Genomic DNA, 13,164 nt, shown 5'->3' on the forward strand with positions numbered 1-13,164 from the left:
GGCTAATTGCTCATCAGAAAACCATTTTGCATTGATGTTACACAGCTAGAAATGTCCTTATTTCCATGAAAGCTAAGCAACCCCAAACATTTGAACGGTAGTCTATGTAATGCACTTAGTTAGGACAACCTCTAATTTTGTATTCATATGATCTGGTGTATATCAACTGGTGTATATCACAAAATAGTAAAAGATTCTAGTGTTCACTGATGTGAGGTATGCTACATGCCACTAAATGTAAAGCACTATAAAGTGCATTTTCTACACATTAACGCACTCTGTTGTTCTTTGGTAATATTATGCTACTGACTTATTTTGAGTAAAAAAACCCAAGTGAAATGAACTCTCTCCCCCGGAACGAACATTGTTGTTAAAATAAAAAGTACAGAGTGCTGAGAAATAGATGATAAAGTAAAAAAACATATTTGAATATTGCGAAGTAATATGAAATAAAATCTGCTGAAGTACACACACAGAGGAAATAGTTAATTCAAGCACGTAACTTGATTGCTTGATACTAAACAAAATATGTGTAAATGAATTAAAGGGTTAATGTGCAGAACAGTTTATTATTATATGTGCTACATGTATATACAGTACAATCTGGTTGTTGAGGAATGCCTAATCCTTTTTAGTTGCTGTACTTCTTTTTAAAAAACATACGGTAGGAGTTTTAAGATATAGTAATTATCCAATGTACTGACACTTTTATTTGTGTTTTTGAGAAGGTATGTGTTAACCTTGTCTTTGTGTTGGCAAAGAAGTTATTCTGCTTGCCTGCCTGGACCTACTACTTGCTCTACTTGCTCTTTGCTGCCGCCCGATTCTGCCACCCTCTCTGGCGACACTTGAAGCAGCCAGACCGTTCCCACGAAATACACTCTGCTGTCCTAGATCCTTCTCCAGACAACTAAAAGTAAGAGCTACACCCACTGTACTCTTCATTACTCTTGAGGAACCATCAGAAGTTCCATCAAAACATCTACCAAGAGCTATCTCCTTGGCTGTTCTAGGGTCTTGGTCCGTGACAGTGTAGATGCCATAGTTATGGCCAAGTGGATCAAGAGGAGCCAGCATTGTGTACTCATTGGTATCATTATTGACTGCCATTGGTAGGTGATTGACAAGGTATTCATGCAGCATGCTGTTTATGGATTCTCTTCGGCAGCTTCCTTGTGGAACAATCTTCACTAGAGTGCGATCCACTCTATCCTGGTCATACAGCATGCCACTACATTTGAACTCAACACATGCTGTGGAGACATTGGGTTCTTCCATGTCTCTTATACTTCGTACATCTCTAATGCCATATAGCTGACCCACTGTTTGCGGGTGAGTACCACCCATATTTCGAGACCTTACAATTATCTCTTGAGGACCAACAATTTTAACTTTCATGTAACAAGCTCGATATTCCATAGGTTTGGGCCACCATGCTAAGTAGTCAGCAGTCCAACTCATAGGGTCATCCTCATCGAAGGACACGGTGTTGTAATCATATCTATCTCCTTCCACTCTGTAAAACCTAAAATGTGCAGCATTGTATGGTGCTTCCTCACACTCCCGTAGTTTGTCATAAGCATAGACAGGACCATTGCTTTCCTCAGCAGCATTTGGATTTGGCTTAGCTACGTTAATGCTAAAAGCTGTCTTTTTGACTTTGGGGTCATCATGATCTGTTCTTCTATAATTTAGTTTGTTTAAGTAGGGCTGCGGAACACCAATTATATTTGGGTTAAATTTAGGAGAAGATTCTACTGCTTCTAGTTCTTCTCCTCCTAAGGTGGCTGTTACAAATGCTGAGTATGCATCTGGGTTTCTATCATCACAAAACGCTGGCAAACATGCACCATTAGGACCTGTTATGGCGCTGTCAAAACGGCCCCAAGCTCTGGGGTTGGATGCAAATCCTGACATGGGTTCCATATTGATCAGGTTCACCACCACACCTTCAGCTTGTTCACTTGGCAGAAACCTTTCACTCCTGTATGCACGTACCTTGACATAGCATCTCCTGGATTCAGGGACATCTAGATTAAACAGCCGTCTTTCTCTGATTTCCATGTTTCCAACAAGGAAGGTTCTCTCCTCTCTTTTTCCACGTCTAACTCCTTTTTTCAAGAAGTCACCTTCTTCCTCCCATAATCCAGTTAATGGGTTCAGGGACCACAGTTTCATTTGTTCAAGGTGTCCAGGCACTTTTACTTGTGTAGAATCAAGAAACACTTTAACTGCACCTGCATTTAGACTTTCTTTGGCATCTTCGTCTGTAAAGTCCACAGAAAACATCCCATAGGAGTGCAGTGGCATGGTGTCTCCTTCATCATTGACAAAGTTCAGGTCACTTTGTGCAGCAGTGGCTGTTGATATGTTCCGTGGGTCCAAAAATGTGACACTTGCCTTCACTTTTCCATTGTAGGCTTCTCCGTTTTGTCTGTAGAAGGAATTTGGTGGAATTTCCAGCTCAGCTATAGGGTCGGTGTTTTCTACTTCACCTAAAGATATCTGATTTGTCTTTGTAGAATCTAGTGTCACTGGTTTTTTCTTCCTGAGAACATGCACATCGTGAAACACAGCACCCCCTTTTTTGTTGAATGGAAGCACTTTGGTTGTGTTTACAAACTTCTGAAGTCGATCAACAAAAGTAAGAACCAGCCTTTCTGTTTCTGCAGGCACTTGGATTGAGAAAGTGCCTTTATAACCAGTCATACTAACTCTTGAATTTCCCATGTAAATGTGACCGAAACGCAATGGCTCGCCGGTATCAGCTGCAATTGCTCTCCCTCTAACAATTATTTTGGTTTCGGTGCACTTTTGGCAACCACATTCCACAGCCACCTTAACAGGAAGTGTATAACCCTGACATGCAATCTCTTTGACTTCTGTTTTTGCAATTCCACAGCAGTAGGGCACTGTGTCTTTGCACCTGAGTCCATTGTCCAGATCCCCAGGGCAAGCACTGGAGGGACACTTGCCCACATTGTAGTAGAAAGAATTAGTAGAAGTTTGGAAACAGTCATGGGGAAGCCGGATTACATGATATTCGGGGTTTGGATTGCAAGGAAGATCTCGATTAGCTGTAAAAGTTGTATAATATGTTAATATTTCAGTATTCACATTATTTTTTCCTCAACCACTTGTAGCTAGACATCCCCCCCAGTCAGTTCCCATATGGAGAGCAAAAGGTATACCTCAATGGCTAAAACTAGGAAGTTCCCAGATCAGAATATAAGGAAACATGATTGAAAAATCTGTTAACAGGGGCAGTTGGTTAGAAAAAATGTTTGGAAACATGAAATGATTTAGTGGGTCAAGATAAAGTTATTTCATCTAAACACTATAACACACATCCACAGGAAATAGACACCTTAAGAATTTAATCATTAAAATCTACAGGGATACTGACAGCATTCTCTTCCTAGTGACAATTGTAAGTGGCAATTAAAAAGATTGCAAAAATATTATTTAAGCCGTCAATGATCAATTAATAAAGCTTCATACAGAGTGTCCAAGTCAGAGACTGCTTACTAGGGTCTGGTTCACGTATATTGTCAGATATCTAAATAATCCACTTCTTTGCTATAGATGTTTTTTTACACAGTATTTAAAAGGAAATGTGTATTTTAAAACGACCTACTGGGATGAAAACTGAAAGAATAATAGGTTTTTAAACATTTGTGCCATACCAAACTTAAAATCCCTCTGTTTATTCAAATTAGAGGATGCCTCTTTGTATAAGAATGCGGTCACTGTTAGGTTAGTTTTTCCACTTACCAATAAGTGTAAGTCTGGCCGGCTGGGATTTCACAAATCCTGCCTCATTCTTAGCTTTGCAGTAGTATTCACCAGCTTGGTTCATCTGCAGCTTCCGTAGGATCAGCTGGTTGCTTTGTTTGAATGTGTTCTGGTTCAGCAAGGTTCCATTATGGTACCTTCAGAACACAAAATGAAATGAACCACTAATCCTCACTACACATTTTGGAATTATTCTAATCTTTAGAGATTATAACACAATAACATGTCAATGTGAAACATGGATTGTTGATATCACTGCAGTTTAGCATTTTACCTATTTTGTTTGATATTCTAAAAGTTTAGGGCTATTTTTCTAGAATTTCTTACAGGCTTAAAATGTGCACATCGGCATATATGGTTAAAAAAAAGGCTGCAAGAGGAAGCAGACAGTAAATTGTCAGCTGTGAAGACTTTACATTTACAATTAGACCATAATAGATGCCTGTGTTATCATTTTTATAAATATTTTTTTATAAATATAATTTTATGTTTAGGATATTTAAGCACAAATAAACGCATGAATATAAATCACAACTCCTGATTTCTTTTCCAGAAAAAATAAGGTTGCAACCCAAGTGTTCTATAGCCCTAAACACCAATAGTGAACCTATAATCAGTCGATAATGTGTCTAAAAAAGGGCTAAACATAATACATTCATCAATCTGTTTCAAAAATATTAATAGTCGCTGAAAAAGTCTTAGTACAGACTTGCCCTTAGCCACACCTATAACAAGGGGGGGTCCACTTTGTATGACTAAAGAAAATAAAGGATAATAATAATGAAAAATAAAATGATAATAATAATAATTTGATACATGGCTTAAATACATTGTGATATAAAATAACAGCAAAAAATACAGAATTTTATATCTTAAGCAAACTGACTACATTGAGAATTTAACAGCAGATGCTTATTGATTAATTGAATATTAAAAAGGCCATAAAACTGCAAAATGTACGTTTGACAATTATAAAGAAAAATCATCTGGTTTTGATTCTCACATAAAAGAAACAAATTAATTAGTGAACTTTGGTGGTGGAATATGAGAGGAAGGGGTTGGTGGTAGAAATGTTTTCACATATTAAAGACATAATGTAATGTTAGATGGGGGACATTTGAGCAAACAGTGAGAAATATATTTTTCATAATGAGGGCATACACATAGCAAGAGCTAATAGCACATAGGTCGGTGAATGGTAAAATGCACATGGAGCCCTGTATAAGAAATACAGTAAAGTCAACGATGGACTTTTGCTCTTTTTAAATGGGACCAGGAAGCACAACCAAAAAATATCTAACCACATAGGTCTATCTTGTTCAGCCAATAATATACTAAGAAATAACCTGCTCATTTTCCAAACAGAAGTATCACTTTTTCTTCACTTAACCTAGACTATACCATCACAGTATGTTAAGGAGGTCATTAGCGCAAACTGACCATCACTGCCACTCACCAGAGGTACTGCTCCGCAGGTGACTCTCCTTCAGCTGTGCAGCAGAATGTCACACTCTGCCCTATTCTTCTCACTTTACTTTCTGGATTCTCCACCATATAAGGTTTTTCTGTAATAGACAAAAATTTTTTTGAATAACCCACTTTCTTGCAATATATAGAAAACCTTAAGTCTTATCAGTGATGGAGATGTATTTTGCTGAATGCAATGAGCGATCTCAACGTTTATTGTGGAAAATAGTAGTTAAAATACATTTGTGTTTGTGATTGAAATATATCTAAAAAATGTTTGTGATCATGCAATCTAGACTGTTGATGTTACAAAAAGCTACATTGAAAATCAATAGAAAACCACTTCACCCAGCCAACTCAATGGGCTTTGCAGAATAAGGTTAACACACGTTAACTGTGTGAGCACCACATTACATTAATTTGTGTTTGAGTATTGTGAGTATTAACACAACTTAAATGGATATATTGTACACATAGATTCTAGACCATAAAAAAAACATAATAACTGTCTAGAAATCTGTAGAAAAAAATTATTTTAGTGCCCAGTAGAAAGCTGGAAAAAACATACAGCACACGTGCATTGAAGTTTATAGACAGATTTAATCTTTTGAATGATATAAGTGCCATATTATTCGTTTAAAACGTATTCTGTTATTGTGGTATTATTTGCAAGAGTATTTTTGTCCATGTTATCGTAAAACATCAGACTTGAAACAGTTCTGGACATTCTGCCAAAGCTTAAAGCAGTCAGTCACTGGCAGGAAGGCTCTCCCTTTGACATTAATGGTAGCACTTTCTGTCTATGCTTGCAAGGAGTCACATTGTTTCAAGGTATTTTACCTTTTCTCTTGAATGATACTTTGATGGATGAAGATGTTCCATTGCTGAGAGGCACTTTTACATTGATCACAGCATACTTTTCCAGTTTCAGTTGCAAGGTGCTGTTCGGACACACTCTCTCTACTTGGAACCTCCCCTGCAGATCAGATACTGCTTCCAGTTTGGGTTTCTTCCCTATGACATAGACTTTGACTTCTGCTGCAGGTGCGCCATCTTGAAGTGTAGCTATGCCGTACAACATGTGATTCTTACACACACAAATACTGCAGTCCGCACTTACTTGACCTATGGGACAGCTGATATCACAGGCTGAAACGCAGAGACAAGAAAATGTAATTTAAGATTAACAATAATAGTCACTATTCGGCAAGAAAAATACACAAAACCCTCGGTGGAACATCTGTAGTGTTTTTTAACACCCATTCTAATGCACATGTTTAGCTTGTTTTAATCTACAAACTCTAGATAATTTTATTTAGTGTAGAAATCTATAAAATGTCAAATGGAAAAATTATTTTAACATGGATCTGCATATTCAGGGTGGTTGAAGATGCAAATTTATTTTTCCCTCTGCCAAACTTAAAAGAAAAGTGTAGCCACTTAAATTAGAACCCCATTTACTTAGTTTTCCCCTCAATGGATTTTTAAAGACTGAAGTAAGAATACTGTAGCTACCACTCTATCATTAATTTCTGTCTAGTCAGAGAGGGGAGCCTAGAATATATTCAGAAGCTACCTCCATTCATAAAGTCAGAGTGCTACTGTTCTATAGATTGACTCTAAAGTCAGCTATAACTTCCAAAATATTAGTAATTATCTGACTGCTTACAAGAAGAGAGCTCTATCTAACTAAATGAAGAATTGCAGACGAGAACAAAATGCCAATTTAAGTATGAGCATCACCCTGTCTGCCTGAAATATCATTAACCTAATAGCTTCCTGTCCTCCAAACTAAGCATATGTCTATCCATATTTAAAATCCAGGCACTCTAAGGCATTTTTACCTTTTTTACACTTATGGATCTCCTTTCTCATCTGTTCCTTAGCAGGTCTTATACAACCTCAGATGAACAACAACACATGACATATTACACTGTGCCATGAATTATTCAACAAAAATAAAGCCAAAATGGAAAAGATGTGTGAAAAACGTAATACTCCCTTACTGCTACCAGAGGTATTAAGTTGTAGACAGGTTCTGCTAATCAAATGCCCTTGACTAATTGATCATCAGCAAGTGTGACTACCTCTATAAAAGCCAAAGATTTAGCAGTTTGGTGGTGTGGAGCATTCCGGTGTGTTAAGGAGGAAAGACATCAGTAATGATCTTAGAGACGTAATGGTTGCTGCCCATAAATCTGTGCATGTAGACGAGCCCTTTTTTCTGCAGAATTGACACCACAGAAATTTAGGGACCTCTCAATTTTTAAGTCAAGTAATGGTATCTCCTTTAAAACACTATGTCCTTTGAAATCTAATCACATTTGTAAGTCACATTAGCATTACCTGCACAGGAGCTCCCAGTACACCTGCGTCCCTCCTCTGTTGGACCATTACAGTGCTCCTGCCAGTTGTCTTCTGCTAGACAGGACCTCCTCCGTGTCTGCATCCCACTCTCTCCACATTTGGCCGAACATTCACTCCACTTTGACCATTCCGACCAAGACTCTTTTATTACGGAGGGTGCTATAACTGATATGGCATATATATAGCATTATAACACATTCATTCATTTATCTTTTTTATATTTATATCCTACTTTATTAAGAGATGATCTAAGGAATGCTCAGCCAAAAAAGGTAGATGGTGATGACATGTTAAAGAAATTCAATATTGAAGAGTAAGGAAATAGAAATATTGTGTTGTTTTCACTACCCACTACATTACATCAATTGTTATAGTAGGCGCTGGTAAAATGTTTGGCCCTTCATATGGTTGTTCTTTCATTGTATGACCCCTTAAATAAAGTTAAATAATTAAAGAGTGATGGGGAATTCAGCTTACCCACAGGGCACAGAAAGCGAACTGAATAGTTGGAGCAGTTCCTGCCCTCCACTTGTTCTTTATTGATGCACCAGAATCCTTTTGTCAGGCTGTAGTGCACCACTTCTCCGGTCTTCCCTGCTGGTACCCATTCTGTAGTGCGCGCTTCCATGCGGAGAGGTTTCTGGCATACTCGATTAGGGTAGTAGAATCTAATAGCATCCAAACGCTCGTAGTCCCCATTGCCTCCTGGGTGATCAATGTTAAACCAGGTGGTCCATTCCTGAAGCTCTAAGTATGAAAAATAATATCATTGGAACTACTGGACAAAATCCTTGCTGATTGATGCAAAAAGGATAAAGACCCTGGGATACTGAAACTCCTCTCTGACCAAAAAAGATATCCCTGCCCACAGATTTAAAATGCTTAATTTTTTATTTTATTTGTTTTATTTTGAAAATAAATAATTTTCTCCTATGAAGCCAGTGGGTCTGTGGCTTATTGTTACATAGGAATAAACAGTTTATATTTATTTGAAGGTGCAGCATTTAAAAGGGATATATCCACACCTAAAAAACATAGAATATCTCATAGACTTCATACATCTACTTTAGTTTTACCCAAGAGTGGTGTAGAGTAGGTTGCAGTATTATACAAAAAGAACTTTTACCCATTTTTGTCATTCTTTTATTTATCTTTGATTTGTTTCAGCCACTAAAATTTATGCCGAAGCTATCATCTGTTACTTCCAGGTAAACCATTTTATACAATAATTTACCACCAATATAAAATAAAAATAAGCGCAGGGGATATTATTTTATAAGTGTGTTAATAACAGGCCATGTTTTATAGATACTCTAGTTAAAGCACTTGAATATTGCAGGGCTTATGGACACTACATAAAAGGTATTAAATAACCTTGTAAAATAAGGGGGGGGGTGCTGCCAGTTCTGGTGTATTTACAGTTTCTGAAAAAGTAGGAAAGAATTGTCTTGATTTTGCAGTTGAGTTTGGTACTATTTAAATGTGATGCTTAGTGGGACATTTTTTTTTATAATTCTGCAGTTGTATTTAGGTGACAAACCTATAAACAGCTTACACTTAGGTTACAAATTAAGCTGGTTTAAGGCAAGCAATGTACCACACGATCTAATGGTAAAAGAACCTTATTAACACTAATTCATTTTTTTTGCTTAGGATTTTATAAGTAGTACTTTTTCTAAAAAAAAAATGTATTCTTAAGAAGCTTAAATACAGTATTGTTTTGTAGACTAAAAGCCTGAGAACCCAATATATTTTATAAGGTTTACAATTAATTCACACAATTACAATGTAACACATTATTAATTATACCATCTGCTTTGATTATTGCCAAAGAGCCAACAGTCTTCTTCCCCACTCTTATTCTTCTTTTAGACTGACTTAACACAGCATCTTGTTTCTGGAAACCTGGAATTCACAACAGGGTAGAGTTGTTAGTTACTCTCAAATTATCTTTTTCTGCACATAACAGATTAAAAAGATTTTGCACAAAACATAATTAATGTGAAAAGCGGATAGGTACATTAGGTTTAATGATGATTTTTTTTTAATGTTCAATAATTGAATAAAATGAAATACGCTGTGCAATGACTTCATGATTGGGCATCCTCTACTTTCTAGCTATATTCTAGAACATTCAGGGTTTTTTAACTATGTATATGTTAATATGTGCTGTAATCTTTTTTAATGTAAAACCAAGATCTTGCATATGTAAATCTGCTGAGATTATTAGGGAAATCTATATTTAGAAGGCAAACGAATCTGTTTGGTTTTTTGATGAAGTGCCAGTTTTCATCAATACCAGATGTATGTTCTTTTTGAACCCTAAAGGTTTGGCTTTAAGCCACAGTGCAGCAAATACTCCTGTCCTACTTACAGTGATATATATGCCTGGCACAAAGACTGCAATGAAACACAGATGAAAAAGAAAGACTGTTACTGTGATGTCACTATAAATATGAGCATGCTTATTGCTGGGTTTTTATCTAAGCTAAGGGAATTCAAGAATTCAAGGAAATTTAATGTATCGATGTACATAGACCCATACTAAATAAATGAAAAGTTATTCAAAATGGCAGAATAAACTGGCCAAATATAAGTATCTTGGCAATATACCTAAAGATTTATAGTCAAGCAGCCATTATCCGCTTTTATATATAATTCTGTGGGTGTATATAACATATTGTGTTTTCATCTACGTGTTTTACAGAGGTTTATTCAATGTAGAGTTGGGCGTTTGGTTTATGCATGTTCAGTTATTTTGAGTTTCCAAGAGCCTTTTCCAAAGCTTGCCTCAGATTCCTTGTGCCCAAAGAAGACAATTCTTCATCTATTATTTGACAGCAAATGAATTTTCAGGCTCCCAAAATACAGCTTAGGAACCTGATCCTAAGCACAAGGGGATCTATAGTTAGTCAGTCTTAAAAAAGCTCTAAGGATACTAAGAATTCAATAGTGAATTCCTTGGGTGGTGGAAATTGCAGGAATATGCTCAACAGCACAGAGAGGCCACTTTAGATTTTTGTGTATGAATTTATATAGGGGGGAAAAATATAAGACCACCCTAAATCTGACAAAAATACCATACATTTATAATAGTAAATCAACAAAAAGTAATCTAGGATCTTCCAAACCGATCACATGATTAGAAATAAGTGCTAATAATAAGCATGTGTGATGCCCTCTAAAGGTTTTGTCATCAAGAATTCTGTTGAACTTAAGGTCTTAATTCCATATCATACCAGTGAGCCCTAAACCTGAGCTCTTTTAACAATGCTTACCATTAACAGTAAAGTGCTAACATCTAAATTGCCACAAGACTTGCACTTGTTTTCATTTTGCTTTTCAGGACTTAAAAGTATTTTGAAAAATTACATTTGAGAATCTGAAAAACGAACCTGTAATTAGGTTTTGGATTTAAAGAGATTTAAGTACAATGTTTACAAAAAATCTTATCACCATAGCAACCATCCATATATAGCCACTATAAGATGTCTGATTTTGCAAAATTATCGCTTTTATCTACATAATACACATTGTATCAGTGAATTTTATTTTTAATTTTATTACTATTTCTGATCCCCTACAGAAAAGATCTTAGACCCAATTTGATACCAACAATTGTGGGGTTCTATGTATACATTATACAGCATCTAAGAGTGTTCATACAAGTATGTACGTTCAATCAGCATCTGTGCATTGAATCAACATCTGTAAATCCATGACAAATTAGAACCTTTTGACAGGCAGCTGAGGAAATATAATGGTGCTTTATTATGTGTCTCCTGCGACACTCACTAAGCCTTAGATTTATCTTCTGTAGTCTTGATTTAGACTGGGCAAATGTGACTCATGTAAATAGTTGAGATTGTAAAAGGATACAAATTTATCCCTGTTTACTTCACGGTATTTGTACTAACCTTGTCCAGATATGCAGACCACCTCCAAGAACAGTAGACAGGCAAGAAGACCAGATTTCATCTTAATCCTGGTGTGTCCTATCTTCAACCACACTCAGTGTGCAGCAGTTAGTACTCGATCTGATCACCTATACAAACATTTTTAGTGTATTGTTAAACACATCTGAAAACTGTAAAGTATTTCCTGTAATCTACAAATGTATAAAATACATAAATGGTACATAGAAATACTGTCCATCAAAATTAAGTTATTTCAGCACTTTACAGATGACACTATGTTACACTGCTATAGTTCAATACTAAAATAAGCTCATGTTGGTTCTACAAGGCAGTGGTCAATGTTACGGAATAAAGTTCTGAGAAATTTCCAAAGGTAGAGAGCATGTTGCACGCTACTTATTTTTTATGATTATCATAAATTCATTAATTTCTAAGACATTTTAAATAGTGGCTTGTACTATTATGTTATGAGAATGTAGAATTTGATGTTAGCTCTGAACCTTTTGTCCCATCTAGTCTGCATATTGTTCCTGGAGTAAAGACTCAAACTGTAATCAGTCCTTGGTCTTAGATTCAGGATAGCCATACAGTATGTTTATATAGTACTATGCACTGTGTTACCCTCTACCATTTCTGCAATTTCTTTCACTGAAGTAATATATACTTGAAGGCAAGCATTTTAACAAAATTCACTGACTTGAAACCATTCATCTAAATCTTATGCAATAAATTGTTTCAATTGAATGGGCTCAAATTAGATTTCAAGAATCCCCTACAAAATCAGGATTTAAGAAAGATATCTCTTATTTTATCATTAGTGTGCACACAGAGGCTTTATTTCTGATTATGAAGACTAACATCATCAATTCAGTGTAGGATACAGAACAGCCAGTATTGGACTGCATGACCCTGAGAATCTACTGAGATTAGGAAAGATCTTGACTAACCTCAAATAAAAGACAAAGAATACATCGGTACCAGTGAAAATAACCACCAAATTAAAGTGTATATATGAGATCACGTCAAAGGTAATTGTGGCACATATTTCTTTGGTTTTTTTCCTTTGCATAAGCAAAAATAAGATAATGTAGTGCATTTTTGCTCACAATAAACAGTCTAAAATGACAAAGCATCTATTGAGAGTTTATTGAGCACAAATGTTTCATTTGAACCATTAGGCTGTATGCGCAGTACATGCCAGACGTAGTGCCAATAGTTTGAAGCCGCCATCTAATTCTGCGGTAGCTTCAAACTACTGGGACTAACATCTATCCTGTACTTGCCAGAATTATGATTGATAATTTATTTCACAGAGGTTGAGGTTTTCTCTGTTCTGCCATAGATCTGAAACTAAAACACTTTCAGGGTCTCGTACGGATCAAGCTATTTGGCAGATGGTTTAAGGTAGCAGTTTCTCAGCAGCCAGACTTCCCCTTCAGCATTCTCTGGACAGATGTACTTGTGGTTATGGGATATACATTTCCACCCCCACATTGCAAATTTAGTCCCCAATGCCAACTATGTTTTACTATGTGTAAGAAAGAAAAGACAAGCTTTAGTAAAAAAAAATAAAAAAAATAAAAATAAATATGCTCATGTAAATGTGAAATGTTTCAGA

The 13,164-nt window shown here is 36.1% G+C and overlaps 1 protein-coding gene across 1 annotated transcript in view; it reads right to left on the reverse strand.

The window, feature by feature from the left end:
* Positions 1–735: 735 nt before the first annotated feature.
* LOC149300060 (cartilage intermediate layer protein 1-like) overlaps positions 736–13,164 on the reverse strand; it is a 65,993-nt gene continuing 53,564 nt past the window's right edge. The window contains exons 2-8 of the mRNA XM_089485532.1: positions 9,439–9,534; positions 8,107–8,376; positions 7,609–7,794; positions 6,103–6,411; positions 5,252–5,360; positions 3,775–3,932; positions 736–3,077 (exon numbers count right to left, since the gene is read on the reverse strand). Of these exons, the coding sequence (XP_089341658.1) occupies positions 736–3,077; positions 3,775–3,932; positions 5,252–5,360; positions 6,103–6,411; positions 7,609–7,794; positions 8,107–8,376; positions 9,439–9,534 (3,470 nt within the window). The remainder of the gene's footprint in view (positions 3,078–3,774; positions 3,933–5,251; positions 5,361–6,102; positions 6,412–7,608; positions 7,795–8,106; positions 8,377–9,438; positions 9,535–13,164) is intronic.

The sequence above is a fragment of the Sceloporus occidentalis genome, unplaced genomic scaffold (genome assembly GCF_023333645.1).
Source record: "Sceloporus occidentalis isolate IW3139 unplaced genomic scaffold, rSceOcc1.0.p SCAF_26, whole genome shotgun sequence".
NCBI lineage: Eukaryota > Metazoa > Chordata > Lepidosauria > Squamata > Phrynosomatidae > Sceloporus > Sceloporus occidentalis.